This window comes from Notothenia rossii, assembly GCF_949606895.1.
Source record: "Notothenia rossii genome assembly, chromosome: 1".
In the NCBI taxonomy this organism is placed as follows: domain Eukaryota; kingdom Metazoa; phylum Chordata; class Actinopteri; order Perciformes; family Nototheniidae; genus Notothenia; species Notothenia rossii.
The window spans coordinates 9,751,344-9,778,096 of record NC_136912.1 but is presented as its reverse complement, the minus strand read 5'-3'; the positions used below and the strand labels follow the sequence as shown (position 1 = coordinate 9,778,096).

At 39.4% G+C, this 26,753-nt stretch overlaps 1 protein-coding gene across 1 annotated transcript; it reads right to left on the bottom strand.

Moving 5' to 3' along the window:
- Nucleotides 1–4,168: 4,168 nt before the first annotated feature.
- LOC307044402 (E3 ISG15--protein ligase HERC5-like) lies at nucleotides 4,169–20,853 on the bottom strand. Its single transcript, XM_079689589.1, has 23 exons — nucleotides 20,572–20,853; nucleotides 18,110–18,221; nucleotides 17,936–18,006; nucleotides 17,127–17,348; nucleotides 16,942–17,033; nucleotides 15,592–15,722; nucleotides 15,340–15,464; nucleotides 15,181–15,251; nucleotides 14,997–15,097; nucleotides 14,806–14,865; nucleotides 12,371–12,476; nucleotides 11,934–12,132; nucleotides 10,757–10,905; nucleotides 10,505–10,621; nucleotides 10,244–10,339; nucleotides 9,979–10,131; nucleotides 9,721–9,870; nucleotides 9,443–9,609; nucleotides 9,252–9,318; nucleotides 9,088–9,158; nucleotides 6,793–6,976; nucleotides 6,565–6,673; nucleotides 4,169–4,884 (listed from the first exon to the last, which is right to left on the bottom strand). Exons 1-23 carry the CDS (start codon nucleotides 20,792–20,794, stop codon nucleotides 4,652–4,654), a joined length of 3,009 nt encoding a protein of 1,002 aa, XP_079545715.1. The 5' UTR covers nucleotides 20,795–20,853; the 3' UTR covers nucleotides 4,169–4,651.
- Between the last annotated feature and the right edge of the window lie 5,900 nt (nucleotides 20,854–26,753).

Sequence of the window (26,753 nt, the reverse complement as noted above, 5' to 3'; positions counted from 1 at the left end):
CCCCTAAATAGAATGAATTATCATAATTATTTATTATCTGAAACGATGTAATAACTTTTAAAACGTTTTCCAGTCACTAGCCCCATGCATTCAGCAGCAGCAGGCCATTCACTTTGATTTGATCCCGTTATGAAATGTCATCATTTCGACAATAAATAAATGCTACATAAACGTTATCTTGCACATTTTATCTAACCATCTCCGTTTCTAACTTTCAATATATTTTAAAAGAGATGTCTCTCTCTCATCTGCGTGCGGGGGTGGGGCCTCACAGACACCCTGCATCTCTCTCTCTCGCTCAGACATGCTGCAGCGCTGTGCAGTGTGCATACAGTTCTGCGGGTAATGAATATTACATTTTGTGAGGAAACTTTTCCACCAATAATTCCAATAAATATTCCAAAATGTATTCACTTCAGATTTACGAAAGTAACTGTAATCAGATTACTCGTTTTTCAAATGTAACGCCAGCTGAATACAGATAGCCTACTAGATTTTTGTATTCTGATTACGTAACGCCGTTACATGTATTCCGTTACAACCCAACCCTGCTTCTAGGCTACTGTCCCGCAGCCCCTGCCTCTCTGTTGGGCTATGTCGCAGCGGGGCTACTGCTGTGGTGCGGAGCGCATTAACCAGACTCTTCACAACCAGAGCCATGTAATAGAATGTAATGTATTCTCTCTATATGGCGCTGTTCACAACGAAGGATACATTCTTCTTCAAGGCAGGGAAGGTTTCGCAGTACGCAGTCTACTGACCTGCAGCTGCTGCCTCTCTGTTGGACTCCGGTACTGCACCTTACTCACGAGACGTTGTAAAAAACGCAGTAACCACTCCGCCAACGCCACAGTCACCCCCGTCGTGCAGGCCGGATGAGAATGTCTGGCGGGCCGGATGTGGCCCGCGGGCCGCCAGTTGGTGGTCACTGCTGTAACGTATAATATAATGTTAGCAACCGTAAAACCGTTTGTTTTTTAGTTCTAATTGAAACTAATAATAAAACAGAAACGGGTCGTTTTTTTAAAAAAAACGGAAATTCAGCAATTTTTTTCGTTTTTCTGTTCTTACTGTTAACACAAGTAGGCTATACCACTCAATGTTTCGTTTCCATAGGTGAGTGGGTCTCCAGTGCCTCCTTTCTTCTGATTGGCTAGTTTGCCCTATGCTTGCGCCGTACTCTTAAAAATAAAGGTTCACACTCTTTGCCTATAGAGCTCCTGCGGATGATGTCACATATGCTGGTCACGTGACGAGAAACGAAGGGGGCAGCCATTTTGGCAGTAATCGCGTCAGTAAATTCATTGGCAGGCACTGGCAGACTGTCGAGGATGGTGGATAACTGCTGTGCACCAGGTTGCACAAATAGGCGTGGGAAGAAGAAAGGTGTATCTTATTATCGCATTCCAAAAGACGCGGAGAGGAGGGAAAAGTGGATCGCAGCGATTAAAAGAGCCAGGAGCCGTCTGAACAAGACTGAAAGATGGGACCCCCCGGCCGTTTGCTTTCGCTTATGCAGTGATCACTTCATATCAGGTGGGTGAAGGAATACAGTACAATGCTACAAAAAGTTTTCAAAAAGCAAAAATACAAACTAGTTTCAGACGCACTGCAGTAGCTATCCAAGCTAATAAACAAACATGCTAACGTGACACTGCCGTAGCTAGACAAGCTAATAAACAAACAATGCTAACGTGACACTGCCTATCAAACTGGAATAATTTAATACTTACCCTTGCAGTGATGATGCCGAAGTTTTTGGATGTAAGACTCCACAGTTGAATGTTGTTTACGAAGCCGGACTGACACCATTTGTAAGCCTCCAAGCTTTTGTAAGCTCTGAGGGAGTCTCCTGAGTACACTGATGGAAAGCTTACAAGATAGCTGTGGATGTCCGCGTAGCGCAAGTCGGGTACATCGTCTTCAGAGCAGGAGGTTATGCTCTTGAAAAGCACACCGGGTGCATTCTATGGGTCGCTTATATTTAATCTTTCTAATTTTGTACTATAAAGCCGAATTTCACTTGAATTAAAATGAGATGTATACTCGCACGGTAGGAAAACGCTGGCGCCGGTCGTCATGTTTACTGCCAAAATGGTGGCTGATAACCAAAAGTCACGTGACCGCAGGAGCTCTATAGAGTCGCAGTGCGTGTTTGGACAAAAATACATTGAATATATGGCTATGCAAAACATACAGAAGACGGCAGTCTTCTCTGTGTGTGTGTGTGTGTGTGTGTGTGTGTGTGTGTGTGTGTGTGTGTGTGTGTGTGTGTGTGTGTGTGTGTGTGTGTGTGTGTGTGTGTGTGTGTGTGTGTGTGTGTGTGTGTGTGTGTGTGTGTGTGTGTGTGTGTGTGTGTGTGTGTGTGTGTGTGTGTGTGTGTGTGTGTGTGTGTGTGTGTGTGTGTGTGTGTGTGTGTGTGTGTGTGTGTGTGTGTGTGTGTGTGTGTGTGTGTGTGTGTGTGTGTGTGTGTGCGTATGAGTATGCGAATGTATGTGCGCGTCTGTCGGTCTCACGATCTGTCTGTCTTGCAATGTCAGCCATGAATCCCTATCTTATAAAGTATGAGTATCTCTCTGTCTGATGCTGCTGACACTGCTGGATCGATGCGGCCGTATTTCCCGTTTGCGTGGTCAAGTCAGCATCGAGGGTTTTTTCTTCAAAACTATATTAAAACAGCTTGGAAGTTGAGGATTGATAAATACTATTTAGAGTACTTTGACTGTGTAGTTTTTGAGTGATCCTCTGTCAAACTCCCCTCCTGAGTACAATAATGCATGTTGTCTGCTATCTTTGATGATAGATAAAACGATTTTCTGCCATACATTCTTAATGAGAGTGATACTGTTTGACTCAGTATACTCATTTAATTACACCAACAAGTACTTTTTCAGGTATTCTCATTCAAATTCCCCTCCCTACAAGAATGCATCTTAAATAAAAATGTGTCATTAGACTTATATTGTTGGACAGATTATTTCAAGAGGATATGGTAGACATGATATCAGCACTACTTTCAGTCAGTACTCAGCAGCAGCTTTTACCCCTTGGGAAATCTTTAGAGACTATCCTGGATAGCTGGTCTATCCTTCAGCAAAGTGACACACCCTGTCACTCTTGTTGGCCTCTTATGGTGAGAAAAAAATGTATTTGTGTTTTATTTGAGTTTGATGCATACAAATACTGTACTGTATGATGATTGTTGAAAATGAACTTTTGCCAAGGCCAGCACGACCAGTTGGTAGAAGCTCATAAAAACAAAACTGTGTGGTCAGTCAAAAATAATAATAATTTTTCCAATAGATTTCTTCTTCGTCTGGCAATTAAAGGGTGAAAATATGATTATTTCTCTGCCCCTAGTTCGTTCCTCGCAGATTCTTCAGTCTCATCTTTCCATCTGTCCCAGTCAACGCATCAGCCTCCAGCACACTTATTAATCAAAATCTGCAAATTAACTAAATTAGGTATTAAATACATGTAGTGGAGTATAAGAAAACAAAGTAGCATAACATTGAAATACTCAAGTAAAGGACAATTATCTCAAAAGTACAGTCCTTGAGTAAATGTAGGCTACTTAGTTACTTCCCATCGCTGCAATTAAGTAAGGAAAAGAGCAAAAATAAATAAACTTGTTTCCTTAAAATAGTTGGTGAAAAGATAACTCAGAGCAATGCATCAACAGTTTACAAATATATTTATACCTTCGAGATACAGTCCCATAAAGTAATTGTTCCACCTGGAAAGAGCCAAACACCTTGAGAGAGGGGGGGGGGGGGGGTAATGAGAGAAAAATTGATATTTAGTAATCACATTGTGTTTGACAATTCCTTTCTAGTTATACGTTTGTTTAGTCAATATGGAAGAAACTAATTCTCAATACTTAGTTCAAAATAACATTGGGCTTGGTAAATTAGCAATCAACAATTGTCGAATAGGCCTACTGCTTTACCGCTAAACTGAGTATGAGGGTAGGTAGAGTTTTCACACCCAATCATCAAAGATTAAAGGTCATTTTTATGCATACAAATATGACCTAACATAATGTATGAGGTGATTATTTCCCAGTAAATTATATAAGAGGAGATTCTGCAGTAAATAAACCAGTTCCACAGTACAGTGTTATATCTTAAGATGTGTATGTTTTAGCAGTTATTCAACAGCCGAGGAGCACAGTAGGAAGTCATTTTTATTGCATCAACATACAGTATAATGGAAATTAACAAATTATTCCTATATTAAGGTTTTGAAAAACTTAACTCAACAATAAAATTCTCCAGAACACAAAGGAGTATTATGTTTAAACATGTTGTATGTAACATTTGTTACATGGTTAACTTACCAAAATAATACAAAAAAGTCACACCGTTATTTATCTTAGAAGATCATGTAATACTTAAATATGTACATAGGGCGTTTTTCTGAAATATGCATATATACATACAAATAAAAATGGAGTATATATAACAGCGTTTTTGCTATTAGGGAAGGATTTCTGATGTTAACCCACCACACAATACATCCTATGTATCAATAATTTCCCAGCCATACAGTTTGTTAAGAAACAGGTATATTAGCAATACTACAAAGGCTGCTTCTTGGTTTACAAAGTGCTGTATGACAATGTTAAGTCTTCTGTTCAGACCAGACACCATCAGAGTTCAGCCCCAGCTTCTTTGAAGATGATTTTGTTGCTGCTCAGAGCCTCGGTCAGCCTGGTGTGCATGATCTCTTTGGTTGAGTACAAGGGCAGCATCAGGTCCGAGTAACACGTATGTGCTTTGGGGTAGAACTGGTCAGGGGGGCCTTGGACCTCTGGATGTTTGATTTTCATCTTGAACTTCTCCAGGTCAAGAATAGGCACCCTTTCAAATCCGGTCACAAAGCCTGGTGGAGGGAGAAGTGGTAATCAGTGAGTTAGTCACTTTTAAACTGCTCTTCCTATAAATCAGACCTGAATGTTAAATTAATTTAGTTTAATTGTGCCTTGCTGTGCCTTCCTTTAAGGTCGGGTTCGCAACTGAATGTAGAACGTTTATTTAAGTGAGAAGATTATGGACACACCGGCCAATAAAACATCTGGTAAAAATGAGGGAGCAGAATATCTTTTTGACAGCAAATCATCAAAGTATTCCCCTCAAACTTTCAATTAAGTTACATTTTTAAGTTTGAGAGTCAATTTCTAGTTGATAACTTTTCTCAATAAAATACCTTTGTTGCCCTTTAGACCCGCAGTTGCTTATTGTTTTGGACTGTGTAATGGCAATTTTAACTGTTCCAATGTTCTATATCCTTTGCCATTAATTCACAGGAGGGTTTAGAGCAGGGGTGCCCATTACGTCGATCGCGATCGACCGGTCGATCGCAAAGGTATGTGGGTAGATCGCATGGCATTGAAATGTTTTAATTTAAATACATTTTTAAAAAATGTTTTAAAGTTAGCCTATCATCCATCCTTACTATGGCATTTGCCACTTGATTGACGTACAGGTAAGCCAGTCTGAGTTGTATTGTGCCATACGGGTAAATGCAGTTATGAGGGGGCCTCACCTCCTCATCTGAAGCGCAAATGTGCCGCAGTTTATCTACCGTTTACTCCACTAGCACATTCTCCCCCCCCCCCCCCCCCCTCGCGCTCGCGACACAGATTGGGCCTGTAGGTAGATCTCAAAGTGTTGAAAATAATATTGCACTATACATATAAATTAAATAAACTGAGACACCAACAACACCCATAAAATGGCTCCTACAGGCTGTGTGTATTCCCGCTCAATAGAGTGGTGCAGTGATGAAGTATTTTTGGGGGCTTGGGATTTTCCCATTGAATTTTGATATATTGCAGAAAATTAGCTTTTTGGCCAACACATGTTTATGATACTTAACATGTTCTGTTCGGCAGGATAATCTCTACATATCAACACAACTTGAAGATTTAAATGTAACAGCAGAAATAATTATATATAATAAACATATTGCTATAAACGACATCAAAGTTACATGGCTCTGCATCAACACTGCTAAGCTAAAAGCGGATTTGTGTTGGCGTAATGACGCTGAGAAATGTATTTAGTCCCTTGTTAGCAACCGCCATTTATATGACATATAGAAGTTTAGGACATTTGCCAGAAGTAAAAAGCTAATTAGGCTATACAAAGTACATGATGGTCACATGCTGTGCATCACCACCGATAAGCTAAAGGTGGCTAATATTTGACGGAAATAGATGAAGTAGTCTCATTTGGACACTTTTTAACAACTGCAATTTATTTGACACAGGAGTTGTGACAAGACAAAGGAACCAGAATTGATAAGAAGCCTGTAAGATGTGGAGTAAGTCTTTCCGGGTTTTAGGACTAATTCCTAAACCAATTTATAGTGGCTCATTAGAAGATTTTAAAGCAACTATAAGAAGTGTTATTGACTCCAAGCAACCACCAGTTACATAACTTACCAGATACTCAGTGTACATAGTAAATGTAAAACTTTCATGAACCATCTACATTATTGCTTCATGAAAATTATAATTTCTCATCGTTTTGATCTATTAAAATCAGGTAAAACACTTACAAAGGAAAGCTTTCTTCTGAACCTCCGTTAGATCATCAAAAACCTCCCAAAACATCTGTATGGTGGGGTGTAGAGGGGTCGTGTCGTACTCCCCCTCATAAACTGTGACCTAAATACAGTGAAACAGACAAATACTTCTTACATAGACTGTTGTAGTATTCAAATAAAGCACAAAAGGATGGGACAGGTTTAAACTAGAACACGAGTAGCTCTTGTTTTGGACTGTACCTGTTTCAGCCTGGCCCAGTCATTGAAGTCTTTGCCCACCAGCACATCCTGCAGCTCCCGTGGTCGGAACAGCTTCACCAAGTTCTGGTCACACACCTGGAAGAAGCCCCGCTTGAACTTCTGAAACACACCTTCCACTGATGTGTTGAAGGCATGGTTCACGTAGGCTTCCACATACTCCTTCCTGTTCAGCAGATTCAAGTTACAAGTCAACAAGATCAGGCTCAGATCCTGTCAAACTATGCTCTGATAGGAGGATATCATTTTCTTTAGCCTGATTAAGATGAGACTGAGCCGGTGCTGATTATAGTGTTACACATACCAAGACTGATGTAAATGAATCAATCAATGTATTAGATAGGGAGGCTGTGGCTCAGTGGGATAGTGCGCTGAACTTAGTTCGCTGAACAGGTTCAAACCCCACTGCAGTCAGCATGTCGTTGTGTCCCTGAGACACTTCACCCCAAATTGCTCCTGTGGGGATTTTCCACAGTACTGAGTATGTACTTTGGATAAAAGCGTCTAACAAGTGACATGTAATGTAATGTAAATATCGTTTTACGGGTTAGCGGCAGAAATAAATGATTAGATTTTTAAAGGTATTTCCTAGCAGGTAAAAGCAATGATTGAAGAGAAATTCTGTGTACAAAGTTACATGGTATCTTTAAGCTTATTGTTTTAGTTTTTTGCCCTACAATTTGATTTTATAATAAAGGAAAAATCTCAGATAAACCCAATGAAAGGCAGGCAATAAAAGTCATGTATCTTCTTTCATAGTTCTCTACAATATAAGCCTTATGGTGCGTTCACACTGGATAAGAAGCAACTTTTGCACGGCTACAGAACATGTAAGGTCAATGTGAAGATGCGGATAAATGCGAATTTGCCCTGGGTGGCGTAATCAAACGAACGACGCGGCTATAACGGTAGCTTAGCTTAGCCTGATCGATTCGAAAACATACATTGTAAACGTTTTTAGTCTGCCGTCTTGGAAGCACACTTGAAAAGCATGAATTCATGGTTTTATCTAACCTGTATCAGTATGTTGTTATTTCGGCATCATTCTGATACAGACAGTTCCAAGAAAAAGTATGTGAACCCTTTGGAATTACCTGGATTTCTGCATAAGTTGGTCATAAAATGGAGGAAGCCACTGCTGTCCAGAAAAAACATTGCTGCACGTTTGAAGTTTGCAAAAGAGCACCTGGATGTTCCACAGCACGACTGGCAACATATTCAACAAAGTTGAGTTGTTTGGAAGGAACACACAACGCTATGTGTGGAGAAAAAAAGGCACAGCACACCAACATCAAAACCTCATCCCAACTGTGAAGTATGGTGGAGGGAGCATCATGGTTTGGGGCTGCTTTGCTGCCTCAGGGCCTGGACAGATTGCCATCATCGACGGAAAAATGAATTCTCAAGTTTATCAAGACATTTTGCTGGAGAACTTAAGGCCATCTGTCCACCAATTGAAGCTCAACAGAAGATGGGTGATGCAACAGGACAACGACCCAAAGCACAGAAGTAAATCAACAACAGAATGGCTTCAACAGAAGAAAATAGGCCTTCTGGAGTGGCCCAGTCAGAGTCCTGACCACAACCCAATTGAGATGCTGTGGCATGACCTCAAGAGAGCGATTCACACCAGACATCCCAAGAATATTGCTGAACGGAAACAGTTTTGTAAAGAGGAATGGTCCAAAATTCCTCCTGACCGTTGTGCAGGTCTGATATACAACTATAGGAAACGTTTGGTTGAGGTTATTGCTGCCAAAGGAGGGTCAACCACTTATTAAATCCAAGGGTTCACATACTTTTTCCACCCTGCACTGCGAATGTTTACATGGTGTGTTCAATAAAAACATAAAAACATATAATTGTTTGTGTGGTTTTAGCTTAAGCAGACTGTGGTTGTCTATTGTTGTGACGTAGATGAAGATCAGAACACATTTTATGACCAATTTATGCAGAAATCCAGGAAGTTCCAAAGGGTTCACATACTTTTTCTTGCAACTGTATATTACAATTAAATCAAATAAATATATGTTAATTGTTGTTTGTTGTTGTTGGTATCTACATGGACATAAGTTTCACCTCCTCGCCAGCGCGTATAGTTGAGTGACACTAGCAAACACAAATGATGCCAAGGTCAAACTTGGGCGTGTAATGTCCGGTGAAATGTAAAGCTTATATATAAAACCCAAGATGTTGACTTCCATAGTATTTAAGATTGTAATCTGATGAAAAACAAAACACGCAAGGAAGTCAAAGAAATGCTTTCATTGCTCTTACCTATTTTGACCTGTCAAAGGCTTCTCAGGATTGTGAGGATCAAGGTCAACGTTTGTTCCATCCCAGTTGATCTGGTGATCAACAGAAAAAGGTGAAATCACTGCTTTGGGAAATAAATATCTGTTTTCGGATCAGAAAGAGGATGAAGACTGTAAAACACATACTGAGAAATCCATGTTGAGGATTTCTATTTCATCATCTGTGTATTCTTCCAGAATGTTCTTCAGGCTCCTTGAAACACGATAAAAGGAATTACATTTCAGCTTTTAAAAATACTTTACAATGTAATGTATATTCTGACCAAAGATATGCACGTCAAACTCAAAATGTGTGGGATTTAAATGAATTCCCTTACTCTCCAACACAGGGGCTGAATTCCATCATGTCCCCCAGTGAAGGCTTCACACCCAGCAGCTTCTTGAACATAGCCAGTGGGAAGGGTAAGTGAATGATACACTTGTTGTACAAGGCCAATCCACACAGAACCCCAAAGTGTAGGTACCTCTGGTCCTCTGGTGCTGCCTGGTGTTGTTAGGAGAGACAATGTTTAACAGAAAAGTGGAGAAATACCAGGATGATAATAATTTTTGTGGTCATTGGATCCTTTTTATCATTGCATACTTATCATCTTACTTTGGATGGGAACCATGCCAGTGTCTTGGAGTCATTGTACATGAACATTCCGGTTTCAGCTGAAACCATCTCGTGAAACACTTCGTAAAAAAAGTCTTTCACGTAGCCATAAAAATCGTCCCAGTAGGGCAAATTTCCATCATAATAAACCTACAAGACGAAAGGCAAAGAAATGATACAGCAGCTCATACAAGAGTCACTAAACAATAATGCAAGATTTTTTATGTGACTTCACGCAGAATTAAACCACCATATTACCATCAGTGGAGCCTTGTAGTCACTCGGATTTGTGAAAGCCAGATGTTCGAAGGCGTCTTTCAAAACTGATCCTCGCCTCACCTCCACTACAAAAAGCAGGTCTTGAGGCATAGGGAATCCAAATTCTCTTATAATACGAGTCACATCATTCACCTGGAATACAGGACAATTCCAGATTTCATTTCTCATAACTTATTTTACCCACTCTCTGTTGTGTTAACTTACTGTTTTTCTTAATTCTTATGAGGTACAGAACTTGACTTACCTTGGTGAATTGAGCATTCAGGTCAAAAACAAACTTCTTCGACTCCAGGTCCATCACAGACGGAAAGCTGCAAAGGACAAGTGGCTCTGTATTCTTCTGAAAGGGAAAAAAGGTGAGATAGATGGTTTTAAGACTTGTGTGTGTTTGTGTGGGTCTACTTGAGTGAGTGCTTTACCCTCGGTGGTCTATCTGTCTACTACTACTACTAACGACTCTTCTGAATGAACATTTTAGCTTTTCTCTCTTTTTTTTTTTTTTTACCTTGTATAATGATCCGAAACGCCAAAGATTCCAATCCTCAAGGTAAAATGGATTTTTCAAAAACAAACAAAATTCACTTTCCGGCATCTTCTGAGGTTCTGCAATCCCTCGGTTGACCTTAAAACAAGTGATACATTTATTAAGTAAAAGGTTCAGCCATTTTAAAAGCTTTATTTTGTTGTTAGAGTCTGGAGGATAACTAGTTCATGCTGTGTGACATTTATGAAAATTCAGCCAATAACGGATACTCACGTTGTACATCAACTGGAGGACTAGTAGCAGGTTTTTGACTTCTGAGCTTCGATGAACAGGATCGTTGGACAGGATACCGGAGAGGGCATGCTTCCATACCTCAACATGTTTACTCATGGTGGAGGATGGCAGTGAGGACCACCAGTCCCCTGAGGAAGACAACATGGAGATATGCAGTCATAACGTCAGTGAGCACGAAACACCTGAGCAGATGTCATACGTTGACAAACCTAGCATATTTCTTTTTTTCATAAACCAAGAATGAACATTTGAATTGCCAATTTTTTTAATCATTAGGTCCTAAAAGTTGTAAATGTGTTAAAAGCCAAATCCAGAGTTATTTTCCCTGCATTCCTTTGATTAAGACGAAACCTGCACTGACGGAGCAGATTGGAGGCGGGTCTTAAGGAAAACGCATTCTCTATTGGGCCTGGTTCACTGATGATCTGAGGATTATTGAACTCAAGTCGGGTCATTTTGTCTTCATGTGCTGCTGAGCACCTTTACAGGAATGGACGGGGATCCACCTCCAACGCTGTATCCAGTTCTCTTTGAACTTCCGGGTCAGAAGTCCCCACAACAGCAGGGCTACGTAAATGTGGTTACCTTGGGAGGAGTTTGAGGAGTGCATTCTGTTGTCAACTCTTCATCTAACAACTTACTCTAGCTTCTGCTTTTTGTTTCTTAAATGCTTGCTATACTGCAAACCATAATATCTCAACGGAAGTCTTAATTTCATGGTCGGTGGTGGGTAAATGTGGTGAAAATTACATTTACTTTTCTCCAACAGCTTCAAAAATAAAAATGTGTTTTTTGCTTTTGATGTGAAGAAACACCAGATATTGACATCTGCATAGGCAGTAACTTAACGCAGCTCTGACATAGTGTTAGGACAGTGAACACGAAATAGGCTGTGAGATCAATTGTGCAAGATTGTACGCATGCATCTTTCTCTGTGACCACCAATACAATGCGCGCTATACTGTAGGAAGGTAATAGTTGCATGTAAATAAATTCAATGACTATTGCAGAACATTTTCAGAAAATAAGTAGTATTCAAATTGGGGTTTGACTTCATGTAAACCCCAATGACCTAAAAACGTCTGATGTGTAATGCATTATCAAAAACAGTTAGTATGAAAACATATATTTTGCTGATGTGTAAAGGTCAGGTTACCTATGACCTGGAGGCTGCCAGCAGACAAGTTCAGTATAGCAGCAGCGATCGCCTTAGCGAGCTTTATGCTCTTTAGTGGAGGTTTGTGGTTCTGGATCACATGCAGGAGCTCATTGAGAATCAGGAAGATCCTCAACCCCTCCACTCCCACTGGCTGCTTATCAAGGGAGGGGAGCAAGTTCAAGAGAGCACCCTCAACCTGTTAGTTCGAGAAGCACAGCAAGGGATAAGTACCTATCAGGACTCTTTGGTCATTCTTAACACTTTAGACAAGAGTAATTATAGAGTTAATCTCGTCATACAAATTTTACTAGTTACAAATACTGAACATACTGAAGGTAATAATAATAATAATACATTTAATTTTTATAGCACTTTTCCCAGTGCTCAAAGACGCTTGTCTTGACTTTAAGAAGCCAAACCTTTAATACCCTTACCTCTGCAAACACATTGTCCTTCGTTACCAGTTTCTGGAAAGCAAGTTGTGCAAGTGGCAGGTTCAGGCCACAGTACTTTGGTGAAGTCTGGAAATGTTCATCTTTGCTATAAAAACAAAGAAAAGAAACTTCTGTGAGACTTTACTTAGGCATATTGGTCCTTTCAGATAAATGCTAACTTCAGCAGGCTAACATGTTTACAGTATGGATGTATCCAGAGAACTGGATACCTTGGGAGGCGGGACCCCGTTCGTTCCTATGAAAACTGCTCAGTGGCACAAGAAGCCAAAACGGCCTGCCTCTCGAGAGCAAAAGTATATGGGCCCATGAAGAGTGCGCACTTGTGTTTTGCTTAAGCCCCGCCTCCGATCTCCTGCTCTCGGCTCGGTCCAATGAATGGAAAGGGGAAATGACTGTATTCTAACATGCAGCAGCAGCATCCATGCTAGCAGGTCTTTTTATCTGAATCAACTTCTTAGTTAAGTGTTTATCTCAGTTGCGCTAAACACAAAGTAGCTGGCTGCTTCCTGGAACTTTTTGTAATTAATTATTTTCCAGTAAATGTCTGTGCACCCATGTTGTGCTAGAATCCTGAGGAGGATGCATTTTAAAAATGTTTTGTAGCCATACATGTTGAGGATGTATAAAGTCGTGGATGAATTCACAGATCTACATGGCCATCTCTATAGCCAGGGGTTAAATTGGACCGGGGCTGTCTGGGGCTCAGCCCCGGCACATACGATGCTCTGACGTCATCACCCTGGCTCATTTGTCATTTGTTTAAGCCATATGTTAAAAAAATCTCTGGTTACTAATATAGACTTTATTTAGGGTCGATATGTGTTGACTTTACTTTAAAATAGCAGATCTCTGTGACAGGATATCGTTTTTCCACGTAGTGAACGTGTGTCTCTGCTCCGATAAGCGGCTCCTTCGTGCAGAGAGTCTGCAGCAGTGTGTGTGTGTGTGTGTGTGTGTGTGTGTGTGTGTGTGTGTGTGTGTGTGTGTGTGTGTGTGTGTGTGTGTGTGTGTGTGTGTGTGTGTGTGTGTGTGTGTGTGTGTGTGTGTGTGTGTGTGTGTGTGTGTGTGTGTGTGTGTGTGTGTGTGTGTGTGTGTGTGTGTGTGTGTGTGTGTGTGTGTGTGTGTGTGTGTGTGTGTGTGTGTGTGTGTGTGTGTGTGTGTGTGTGTGTGTGTGTGTGTGTGTGCAGAGAGAGTCTGCAGCGGTACCGCCAAACCCCCAACCCGTCTTGTTCACGGAGCCCGTTTCCTACACCATCAGGGCCGGCTCTAACCAATTTGCTGCCCTAGGCGAGATTTTTGCTACATTCAATCTGTTGCACTTTAAGCAGAATTACTAGAGACTAGATCTAGGGGGTACAACTCTAAAACACCCATATGAAAAAGATCGGTTTACATTTTAATAACCAAATAAGTGAACATAACCAATAACCTACCATAGACAATAACAAATAAATGTAACTTATTTTATTTTTATTGTTCATTCATATCTTATTTTACCTAGTTAACATTTATTTATTTATTCATGCATATTTTTGTATCTCTCCAGTTTTAAACGATATTTTTGGTTTACTGTCCTATAGCATACATTGAAATGATTTCAAACCTGTTTATCCCAATTATTGCCTTGGAAATATTTGTTTATCTCTCTCTCTCTCACCCACCCACTTTGGCTGTGAGCTGCGGGCGCCTGATAAGCCAACGCCCCCCACTTTCATCAGCGCCCATCGTACAGGGTAAATGAAAAGTGTAACCGGGGTGAAAAGGGTGTTAAATTTATTTAATTATGAATGTTGTTACATCAAGGCCGAAAATTAGGATGAGCGCAAACAGTCAAAAATGTTTCCCTCCCAGAGCTGCCAGCACAGCGCCCCCCCCAGATCTGGCGCCCTATGCGACCGCCTATGTCGCCTATGCCAAAAACCGGCCCAGTACACCATGCTAAATGTATGTCTGCATAAAGCTGAGTTATGATCGGTCACACAGAATTTGGTGATGATTAAATAGTTTACAGTGAGATTTACTAATGAATTGAGCAGGTGTGCAGAGCAGTGTTGATTAAAAAAGCAATTTGAAGGTTGGATATTTGTAAACTTTTTTTATATTAATAATTATAAATGAATTCCAGTTTATTTGTAGTACTTTCTATTTTTATTGTGACATTTGGTGGCACCAATGTGTGCATTTGACACAGATAATGGAGCAGTTGCTTTAGGGCCACAGTGTATATCCCTGAAATTCAAATAATGAGATCCTCGACCTCCGCCCCCCTCTCGCACCTTCACACAGAGCCCCCCCACATATCAAATCCCAACTTAACCCCTGTCTAAAGCCATTCAACAAGCACAGCTTGAAAGGAAATGTTACAATTCACCAGATAAAAATAAACGATTATAAAGTTTGTGTACTGTGTTTACCTTTTCTGAAGGAAGCTTGCATTCAGACAGGAAGCAGAGGAAAACATCCTGCGAATTTCCCTGTGAAGATTTGAAATCTTAGTTCATTGCACTATTAACCACCGCTACAGATCCAAATCAATCATTTCTGCCATGTAGTCCATATAACTTCTGGCTACTATTATAAGTATTAATATAATTAATATACTTACTGTTTCATCTGTTTCCAAGTCTTTGAATCACAATCAGCGGTCCATTTGTCGATCATGTGATCAAAACAGTATGTTACAGTGTTTGCCTCCTCCTGAACATCCTGCAAAATAAGACAGTTGAATGAATGTTAACGTGATTAAACCCATAACCATTATGGTCTGTACTGTATGATTGTGCTGGTACCTCATTAGACGTGCAAACTGCAAATGAACAGTTTTCCCCTGCAAAGATGTTTTTAATTACATCGTTGGTGTCTGTAATAAAAACAGAATAAAGGTGAAATCACTGTGAGGTCATTCATTGCGTTTGCATTATTTAATCTATTTTTCACCGTGTAGATACCCTGTGGCAGTTGAACAGGTAGCGGCACAGACGGATGACTCTCCTCTCCGTGTCCCAGCTGCCCCTGCTCTCCACACCCAAAGGAGTAGACCCTCTTGGAGTCCGTCAACACCAATGTGTGATGTCTGAGCAAAGGGCAAATCATTTTAATGTCACCACAGACATAAACACACTTTGACCGGCCTTTTGCAATAGTTGAATGAAAATTATTTTTGTCATGATTGCTTTATAAAAGGTGAGATATACTTGTACCTTCCACAGGCGATCTTGGTGACCTTTGCCCCCCAGAGCTCTGCAACAAGCCGAGGTCGTAGTTCATCTCTGAATGAGTTGTGCCCGAGCTGTCCATATTCACCAGAGCCAAACGTAAACACTCCACCGTCCTGAGGAGGCAACCAGACATTGTTACGTATGTACATATACATGTGTTAGACGTTCTCGGTACGGAGTCTTAGAAGTTCCAGTATTGCATAAAAAGTCCTTAAAGATCTCCTATCATGCTATTTTTAGGAATATATTATGGGTCTCACTCAGATATATACAAATATAAAATAAAAAAAATCTATGATGTGTTTTGCTCAAAATACCAAACAGATCATGCATTTGAGACATCCGTCACACCCCTCTGTTTCAGCCCTGTTAGAGAAACGCTGATTCTGGGTCCTTAGATTGAAAAAAAAAAAATAAGAGGAGGGGGAGCTAATGCCTGCTCAGAATTCTAGGAGATACAGCTAAATGCTGCCCGGATTAAATGCCATCATGTTCCAAACCACATCAAGGATTATTTCTGAAACAGTATGGAGCTCAAATGCTTTCTCTCTTGCGGCTTTATTAGAAGCTGAGTTCCTTTTTTAATTTCCTGCTTTTTTTAAACATACTATCTCCAGTACAGGTTAGCTCTGAGTGTTAGCGATGCTTGCTAATGTAAACAAAGACCATATTATGTCCAAAACACGTTGTGCATTGTTTCTGATTGCAGCTTTTTGACACTGCGTGAGTTCCCTGACACACCGGGGACACATATTTATGTATGAAAGACATCAGAAAGTGCATTTTGCATGATAGGAGACCTTTTTTTTCCTGTTAGACAATGATTCATAGTCTGCTGTTAACATCATACTGTTTTGGTTCAGACTTCTCTGACCAGCACTGATTAGCCGAAGCAGCCAGTCTTTTTGTTTTTCGTGATTTTTTTGTATTTGTATATATATATGGATATAAAAATAAGCATCTGTTAGCTAAAGCTCGTCATATTTAACTCGAACAGCTAAACATAATTTGTTAAAGCATGTTTAACTTATGAAATGTCAAGACTTTTGGAGGTATAAAAGTAGCAGATATCTACGACTAGTGAAATATATTTAAATAATATTGGACTATTTATTGTGTTTGTTGTGTTTGTTGAGTTTATTGTGCGTTTTTAACAACAACATTTTACTTTAAAAAATGTATCCTCTGGTTCTCTGAGCCATTGAAAACCTATTGCATTTGCACAAGGGTGTGATTTTATGAGCACATTTGAATTATGTTTCTGTACGTGTACTATGTCTGCTGTCCAGAAGAAAGAAAGGACTGCAGGTTGGCAAGAATCAGGAATCTAACCTTTGTCAAAGTGGCAGTGTGGGCCTTTCCACAGGAAATGTGGGTAGTTTTCTTCAAGTTCAGACAATGAACAGGAGTGGGTGTATGTCTGTCTGTAAAAAAAGAATAACATGTTCTAATACAATGTAAATAGTATAAATAGATTTTTAAATGTTAGTGCTGTGTCAATAGTACTTGACATGTACCTGTAGTGTCTCCCAGGCCGAGCTGCCCACAGTGGTTGCTGCCCCAGCTGAACACCGCTCCAGAGACAGAGAGGGCGAAGCTCTGCCCCCCCCCTGCAGCGACCTGCACCAGGGGGACCGCTGACAGAGAATTCAGGTGTTGGGGGTATTTGGTGCTGGGGTCTCTCTCCCCCAGACCCAGCTGGCCCCTGGAGCCCTGGCCCCATGTATACACCTGACCACCTGTGGAGAAAACACTGTGACTTCCCTAATGCACCTTTTTTTGGCAAACTACTTTGTAATCAATGATTTTTTGAGAGACGGGTTTTGTAATTATTATTACCGTCCAATACTACGTTTTTTGGAGCTAATGTCCATACCTTATGATCATAAATCCTGGAGAAAATGCGGTTTCCATGACAGCTGTTCAATTTTTAAATAATATAAAGTGAAAAATAAACAAAATAAAAAATATTTATATCAACCTAAAAAAAGTATGAATTTGCATTAAAAGTATAAAATAACATTTAAAGGGTTCATATTATTCTTATTTTCAGGTTCATAATAGTATTTTGTGTCTCTAGTGTGACATGTCTCCATGCTTTAATGTTCAAAAAGCTCTTTATTTCTCTCATACTGCCTGTGCCGCAGCACTTCTTTTCACCCTCTGTCTGAAACCAGAGCCCAGTCTGCTCTGATTGGTTAGCTGGCGGGCTCTGTTGTTATTCGTCAACCCCTAAGAGATGTCTCGGCCCTCAGCATATCATGTACGATGTGACCACCAAATGTGTGGAAACAGCTCTCCCCCTGAACCACAGCCTTTACTGTACCTTTGGTCAGGGCGACTGAATGATGGCTCCCACAGGCGACCTGAGAAACTGCACACAAAGTCTGCATAGGCCTGAGAGAACAAGAATCCAAGTGAAGACACATTTTCACAATTTAATACATTTACTTGCAAATTCAGGACACTGATTGACGGCATAACCTCAGTGGCTCCTCACCTTGGAACGAGCTGTCTGTCCACACAGAGAACTTGTCCTCCCTTGGAAAGCAGTGTGATCGTATCATCTCCACAACTCACAGTCTTGATCTTGTCTTTAAACTTCACAAACTCTGAGAGAACACAGAAACACAGCAGGTGTAAGGGATGCAGCTGATTGGTTACAACTAGAAAAAGATGCTAAATCATCCATTTGTTCATTGAACACCTCAGACATCATCAAGAGAATTATGGATGGCTACAAACGTGAATGAAAGCTGTGATTGTAAATCAGGGTTATTCCTCTATATCATTTTTGGGAGCCCTTGATGGGTTTAAACATAAGTACTAGCTTTTTGTAGTTGCAGTCAGTGGTGTAGTGGGCGTTGGACGCGGGGGTACGCCGTACCCCCACTTATTTGAAGCATGATTTATTTTTTTAATAGTCTAATACATCTAAAATCATTGCCAGTGTTATCAGTTGAGAGTGTGTGTTTGTTGTAATAATGACGAAAACATAATAGGCAGATTTCACAGTAATTATAATAAAAACGTAGCTCAAGCATTTATGCAACTTGATTTGAAGCGTGTGTGTGTGAGGGGCAGAACTGTGTGTGTAGGGTGACCAGGTGTCCCGCACTGTGCGGGACTGCACACACAGCATTTTTATTATTTGTCCCGCGTCCCACACATTGAGACTATGTCCCGCATTTGAGTGATAGTCGCGCAGAAAGGCCGGATCGGTTCGCTGACAGCCGGCACCGCCCTTTATTATTATATTGTCTAAACGGCATCATGTAAATTGCGCTGACGGGCTGATTTTTAGTCCCAGTCCACCACTGGCTACATGACCGTATGATCGCCCATATTGACGCACCTAATTCCTAAACTTCTAACAGATACAAAATAAACCGATCCTTCAGCCTCATATGAGCTCTCAGACACGTTCAAAATTAAACTGTCATCGCTGTCTGAGCTTGCTGCTGTGTGCGCCATCGTGCGTTTACATGCAGATGCTGGGATCCTGAACGGTGCAGCTGGAGCGCTGTGCCCGCATTGACGTCACCCATAATTTGGCGGGACTTGAAGAATCCCCGAGAAGATCCAGGAAATGGTCAACATTGAAGGGCAGATTAATGGTTATCAAAGTACAAATATCCAAAATCAGTTCAGTAACGGTTTTCAAGGGGACAATATTTACTCAAATTGATGGGTTTGGATGATGGGGGGAAATCGTGTCACAGGCTCTTTAAGGCTTAATATTAATTAAACAGATGAGTTGAGAAAAGATTCACCCCCCCCAATCCATATTCATGAAGGGGGGATCTAACTATACAGAGAATATGGTTTTTTGAACCACGATGTAAACATGTTTAATTCTGCTCTAAAGTTGGGCATTTTAACATTGGGGTCTATGGAAATTGCTCACTTCTGCAGACTGCTCCTACTGGCCACTAGATGAACTGCAGTTTGAGGCACTTCCGCATTGGCGTCCCGGCTCTTCGGTTATGGCTAGAAAGGATCCGTCTAGTGTAAATATGACGTCACGTTCTCGTTGTAACTCTCGTTGTAATCGGAGCGGCTCGCAAACACATCTACAGCAGTAACATGATGCAACATGCACATTAATGCAGCAGATATATTAATAGAGAAACATCAGACATAATAGTAAAACACTGCAAGGGAACATTTTATTGCACCAGGAGCTATCTTTTACTGCGACAACGTTGACTTGCCTGTGAATAAAAAATAAACCATAGTGTTGGTGATCTACAGTGTTGTCATTCTTCTTTGAACACCAGCAAGACCGCTAACACCCTATTTCAACAATTACACTCCCTGTCATTGACATAATTAATAGATAGTTTAGCTTCTCATCATCATACTGTGGCCCACTGATGTTAACGGTCGTAACTGAAAGGCTGCCTGCCAAACGTAAACATTCAGCCACGTGACATTCAGCCAAACTCTCGCGAGAGTTTTACACAAGACGGATCCTTTCTAGCCATAACCCGGCTCTTCCCCAGAGTTTGCCGCTTGGCATGTGTGTGTTCGATAGATATGTTTTTTCTTGGCAAAACTAAATGCATTAGTTTGTAGATGGTGTTTTGTATTTGCAAACCACATTGTGTTTGTTAGTGAATCATGAGGCATTTGTAAAACCTGTTTAGTTGGCAGGAAATTAGCTCCATACCTTTACCAGCTTTGATAACACATTAATGATCAATCATTATAAAACATATCATATATTATTCTGGAATGAGCCAATTTGTATAACAAGTACTTTTACTCTTGGTACCTTAAGTATGTATTGCCTGCCGTCGATAGTTACGCCACTGACTGGTACTTCTACTTTTACTTGAGTACAAGATCTGAGTAGGCTACTTCTCCGCTAATACAGCTTTTACACGAGCTGAGCTGGTAAAAGTAAAACATGGTGTACATAAATCGTAGAGTCCGAAGAGTATCTGGACTAACACTCACTCTGTTTTCCTCTCACTCTGCTCCCAGCTGGGCTCTCTGTGATGGGGATGATGAACGCGTTGCCATTACTTTTGAGGAAAGCGAGCACAGTGCGCCCCGCAGACAGAGCCGTGATATGATACCCGAGCTGAAGATGATGGAGCCCCTCTGCTGTAGGGGGGGCCGTGTCTGAGCCATCTTTTAGCCTGAAGCCACTCTGACTGTCCTCCCCCCAGGAAAACATGTTGTCACACACCTGCCTGAGTCCCAGCTGACTGATCCCTCACTAAGCAGAATTCAGATCAGCTGTGAGCCTCGGAAAACGAAAGCTAAAGCTAGAGAGAGTCACACTGAGGCGTGTGCTTTCAAGGTAAATGAAAGTGAAACTAAGTTGTTGAGTTTTACAGTCATTACGGTAAAGGTGCAGATCGGGTTTGTGTTTCAGTGAATTGGAAAGTGATGGATATGGGTGGATTATTGAACAGTCCTATGGAGTACAGGGGCCCACAGTATCAGGGCCCCCAAAGCAACCTTTATTGTTCACAAATCGACTACAAAAATATATAAAATGACAAAAGACAAAGACAAAAATAATTGGAGATTGACACAAAACAACTTCATAAACACAAACAACTCCAAAGAGACACAGAGTGACCAAAGGGTCAGACAAAATGAGCTATAAAAAGAGACTTCAATTAAATAAACAAACATGTAAGAGACACAAAATGACACAAACAGATGTTATGTCCTGGTTCAACAGCTGTGAAAAAGATGGGAAACCAGACGAGGTTACTTGACTTTGTCCTGACTTAATAAACAATTAGGAAAATAGGAACAGACCTCACATTGTTTGGGATAAGCATTACATTTGGAAAAAAAAGCAGCTTTCTTCACATTGAAAAACAAAACATTAAATACATGTAGGCCTAAGTCAAAAATATGAATGGATTACATGGAATTACATATACTGTACAGTACCAGTCAAAAGTTTGGACACACCTTCTCATTCAATGTTTTTTGTTTTTTTTAATTGTTTTCTACTTTGTAGAATAATACTGAAGACATCAAAACTACGAAAGAACACATATGGAATTATCTAGTAAATAAAAAAGTGTTTAAAAAATCCAGAATATTATTTTTATTTGATATTCTTTAAAGTTGCCCCTTTTTGTCCTTGATGACAGCTTCGCACACTCTGGGCTTCTCTCAGTCAGCTTCATGAGGTACACTGGTGTGGGTAACAATTTTATTCAGGGTTACTTAAAGAAACCCCTTTTAAAAAACTGCTAATACGTTTATTTTGGGTGTTGTTTTTAGCAAACAGACTACATAATTAGCACGCTCGCTTTATAGCTGTGACTAAGACAACAGGTTGAGCTAGTTGCTAGCCGGGTAAAATACAATAACTACAGAGAGGTTTAGTTTTTAAGAAACAATCTTACAGATTTTAATTGATATGATTTTCTGTTAAGGCATTATTCACTACTGAACACAATGGTTTATGAGCCTTCGCCCACTTGTGAAAGCCCTTGCATTTATTACGAATTGTGAGCCTGCTGCGATATTTCAGGGAAAGTTTGATCCAAGAACACACCAGAAATAACCTGGTAGCTATTGCCATTGGGGCCTTGAAAAAACACAGAATGAAGATCTTCAAGATTGTGACTTTAAAGCTTTATGGCTGCAAATACGCCTACAAAATGTCAAACCAGAACAATATTACAAATTAGCTGACAATTGGGTGACAACTTTCTTAAGATTCACTTTAAGCAAGCCCTTTCACCAAAGTATCTATTATAGCTGCTCTCACATTTCTTTTGGGTTGTTTTTAGCAAACAGGCTACATAATTAGCATGCTAGCTTTACTGCTGTTCTAAAACATGAAGTTGAGCTAGTTGTATGGTATTAGTTTTGCATAATAAATATAAAGCAACACTTTCTCAGAATAAAGCAAAACTATGAGTTTAAAAGAAAAAAAACTGAGTCAAGCAAAATAAAATAAATTTCAAAAATAAAACTATAAGTTGCAAACCAATCATTTGTGTAATCATGTAAACTATACGTCTTTTTTCTTTGTTTTAACATATCTTTTTGTTTGCAGTTCTTGTTTCTTCTTTCTCAATGATCAGACTTTTGCTCTCGCTGCAGCCTTCTCTTTTGCGCTCCTTCACTTTTTGTTTGAGATTCTGACACAAACCTCCCAGGAGTAGGCGGGACTTTCAGGGGTGCGTCTCCATTGGCTACTCAGTTTTTGAGTGACAGCCCAGTCCTCCACCGATTGTACAGTGCAGGCAGCTGCGGTGCAGTAGCTGAGCGTGGATAGAACACCCCCAGAAGAACCAGCATTTCAATTATTATAATACTACAAGTGAAAATATATGCAAGTATTGATCATTTGTGTTGTTTGTGCTGTACTGTGTGTGTGTGTGTGTGTGTGTGTGTGTGTGTGTGTGTGTGTGTGTGTGTGTGTGTGTGTGTGTGTGTGTGTGTGTGTGTGTGTGTGTGTGTGTGTGTGTGTGTGTGTATATATTGAAATATATTTAATTTGACTCAAAGCAAAATTCCAAATCAATGTGAAGATGATGATAAGGAAGACTACAACATTATGAATAAACCGGCAAAATCTGATCGCAATAAAAACGAACTGTATTTTGACAGTTTATTTTATAATTTATAAAGCATTTCATCCCAGTGGCCACAGATGTCCTGGTGTTGTGAGGCAAAGGGAGACTAAAACTAGGATGGTAGTTGTAGGTTTTGGTTGCCAAGGGTTATGTTTTCATGTTGTTTTTCAAGTTTGGTCTCGGCAAAGGTTATAGGCTGTATTTAGATTGGTCTTTTCAAATGGATACTAGATTAAATCGGTGTAACCCAGCTGCTGTCTTCCATAATAGGAAGCAGCAGCAATAAATAACTCATTTGTATCTCACTCAAGCGACATTCATACGGTTAATTCTATATTCAAAAGTTTCCTTCACTTTGAGCGCAGACAGAAATATATGGTTATAATGGGAGTGGATGAGACATTTTTCTTTTAATGTGTGATATATTTGATCAGGACTGAAGTTGATTGAAAGATTTAACCCCAAAAAGGTTTTGAAAATATGAATCTGTTATAATAATGTTATAGCAGTTTTTGGCAGTGCACATTTAGTCCGAATGACTAATTAGGGTAGTCAATTTTAAATCTGACTGTGCAAAAACTAATAATGCACCAAAATCAATTTTGTTGCTAACCCTTGACATATCACAGACTGTGATTTAAAAAGGGCCAGTCCCCAGATATGTATTATATGGAAAGTAACACATTTTCTTTGTGTTTATCATGAAAAACAACAGTGATGTCATGTTTTCAAAATGGCATTTAAAGGGTTAAAATCCTGAAAATTATGACATATTTTGTATTTTTGATTAGCGCTGAAGTTGCTTCTAAAACTAAACTAATAATAATATAATATAATAATAATTGAAACCAAAAAAGTGGTGAAACCTTTTTTGGTAACACTTTATTTTGATAGTCCATAGTTAACACTCTATAAGTCATCACTTGACATTTAGTAGCAAGTCAACAGCGTATTAACCAATACTCAACCTTACTATCTGTAGATTGTGTCAACATCTTCAAAATTGACAATCAACTACTCAAAATCAATCTGTCAGTTGAAAGTCAACAGGGTCATGTCGACTATCTGTTGATAATCTGTTGAGAGAGTCAAGATGTCAACTAAAGATTACATTAAGCATTAGTTGATGATCAACAGATAAGCAACTTTAGAGTTTAGTTGACTATCTGTCGATCGTCAACTAATCTAGAGTTGACTATCATTATACTTTTAGTCAGCATTCTCCACTAAGCGTTTGTAGGCATGTGTTAGGACTATCCAATTACAGTGAAAAACTGTTGAGAACAGTAGAAAGTCTATAACTAATCAACAGAACACATACATTCATCCACTAATTATATGCAACAGACATGGGAATAAAGCAAAAATGTTTTCCACAACTGATCACGAACACTGGATAACTGAAGTCAATACCAGTCTATAAAGCACAATAATAACAGTTAATAACCTGTTGCAAAAAACATGTTGACAGTCAACCGACACTTTTTGTCAAATCTATAGATCAACACTTGAGATGTACCTTATATCCTACTGGCAGTTAGTTAAATGCATGTTACTTGTCTGTTGAAACAGTGTTGTTGATTGTCAACTGATGACTTATAGAGTGTTAACTATGGACTATCAAAATAAAGTGTTACACATTTGTTTAATATAATGTTTTTATCAAAGTTTTTAGCAATGGACATTTTGTCCCGAATGACTAATTAGGGAAGTGCATTTGAATGATACCGGAGGGTTAAGTTTATAAATATAATGTACGCTTTATAAATGTAATGTATTATTTATTATTATTATTAAGTCTGGTAAGATTTGTATTTACCGATATTATGTGTTTATATGAATTGTTTGAGCCTGAATGCTGAAGTTGCACCTGCTTAATATTCGGTCAATATTAATGAATATCTATATCTTTGCAGCCTAATATTATGTGATCTGAATTGTGCTGAGCCTAGCGTTATAATGTGATGCGTTTGCTATGGCTGTTCGAGGTATTATTACACCAGTTTTGAGTACACTGAGCCTACACACATTTCAAATGTGAATTAGAACTGTTTTTAAATAAAATCTCCTAACTTTTAATATTATATAGTAATTTCATTGTCAAACTAAGTGTTTTTTAAATGTTTGATTAGATGATAGCAAGGCAAGTTTATTTATAAAGCACCTTTCAACACAAGGTAAATCACATTAAGAGCATTACGAACTTGTGCAATGAGTGAATAAAACAAAACAAGCTAATGTAGAATAATACAGGTATACTGTATATACAATACATGAATACAAGTTATAAGCGCTGCAACCCCCCAATTAAATTAATGAAATTACTAGTGCTATGGATAATCAAGTTTTTAATGAACATATTGAACGAATAAAAAAAAAGTGCTACAAAAACATGGACCCACTGCAGCAGCTTCAAAAATCCGGACTTATTTGGAAGAGCAAAAATATTCCACTTCACATCTCCATCACAGGAGAGTCTGGCTCTGGTAAATCCACCTTTGTTAACGCCTTTAGGGGCTTAGCCAAGAAGGATAAGAGTAATGCAGCCCCTACTGGTTGTGTAGAAACCACCATGGAGGTCAAATCATACCCCCATCCAAAATATCCCAATATTACACTGTGGGGTCTTCCTGGTATTGGCACCCCCAAGTGGTCCGCTCAAAGATGGACCATAGCATGCGGGATGAGGAAGAAACTTAGAGTGAGTTCAACGAAGAAAAGACTCTTGCAAAGATCAAGAACGACTGCGTTCAAGGTAAGTATCGGGTCAAAGTGGCTATGAGAAATGTCTTTAACTTAAGCTTATCAATATGGGTCACGTAGAAATCAGACTGGGTCACCTGTAAAAAGAAATGTGTATTTCTGACAGCGCCACATTTCTGTCAAATCATGCACTTGGCGTTGACCTGCCTAAAGAAGGGAGCACAAAGTATGATGTGTTGACTTTATTCGAATATTGCTTGCAATATGATGATGCACACCTGTTACACGACAATTTGTACTGCCTGAGGAAAATGCACCCAGTTTCAGATGTTCTATTTTTGTCAGCAGTAAGTATTTTTGTAGTTGGAAAGAAAAGATATCCTCCACCGAAAGATGTGCAGAAGTGGAAAAAGTATTTTGTACAACAGTCTTGATGTTTGAGATAAGGTAATAAAAAGAATAATTACAAATAATTAAAACATTGAGGAATGTTGAATTTTCCTGTAAATTGTACCGCTATTTATTTGCCTTATTTAGTTTGCTATATGTTGTATGTCCACACAGCATTACGACACATTGTTATATTAAAAATAGGATTGCAATAAACCTTTGTCCCTTGTGAGAATAATTTCTACATGCTAACACTTTTTAATTAAATATAAATGTGTCATGCTCCAAAGTTGTGCAATAATGTTGTTGTTGTTGTTGTTGTTGTTGTTGTTATTATTAGTCTATTCATTGCCCATAAACAGGAATTATTTTTACAACTATTTAAAATATTTTTGAAATACTTTAATATTTTAATTTTACATTTTAAATGTAATATATTTATATTTTTCAGATCTGTTAAAGACCAAATGTTTACCGCTTGAACAA

Excerpts from the sequence above, each read along its gene's own strand:
- LOC307044402 (XM_079689589.1), bottom strand. The coding sequence starts at position 20,794 with ATGTTTTCCTGGGGGGAGGACAGTCAGAGTGGCTTCAGGCTAAAAGAT. Across the intron at positions 15,098-15,180 it reads CAGTTTGCACGTCTAATGAG|GATGTTCAGGAGGAGGCAAA; the intron begins GTACCAGCACAA and ends CTTATTTTGCAG. Across the intron at positions 6,674-6,792 it reads ACTGGGCCAGGCTGAAACAG|GTCACAGTTTATGAGGGGGA; the intron begins GTACAGTCCAAA and ends CACTGTATTTAG.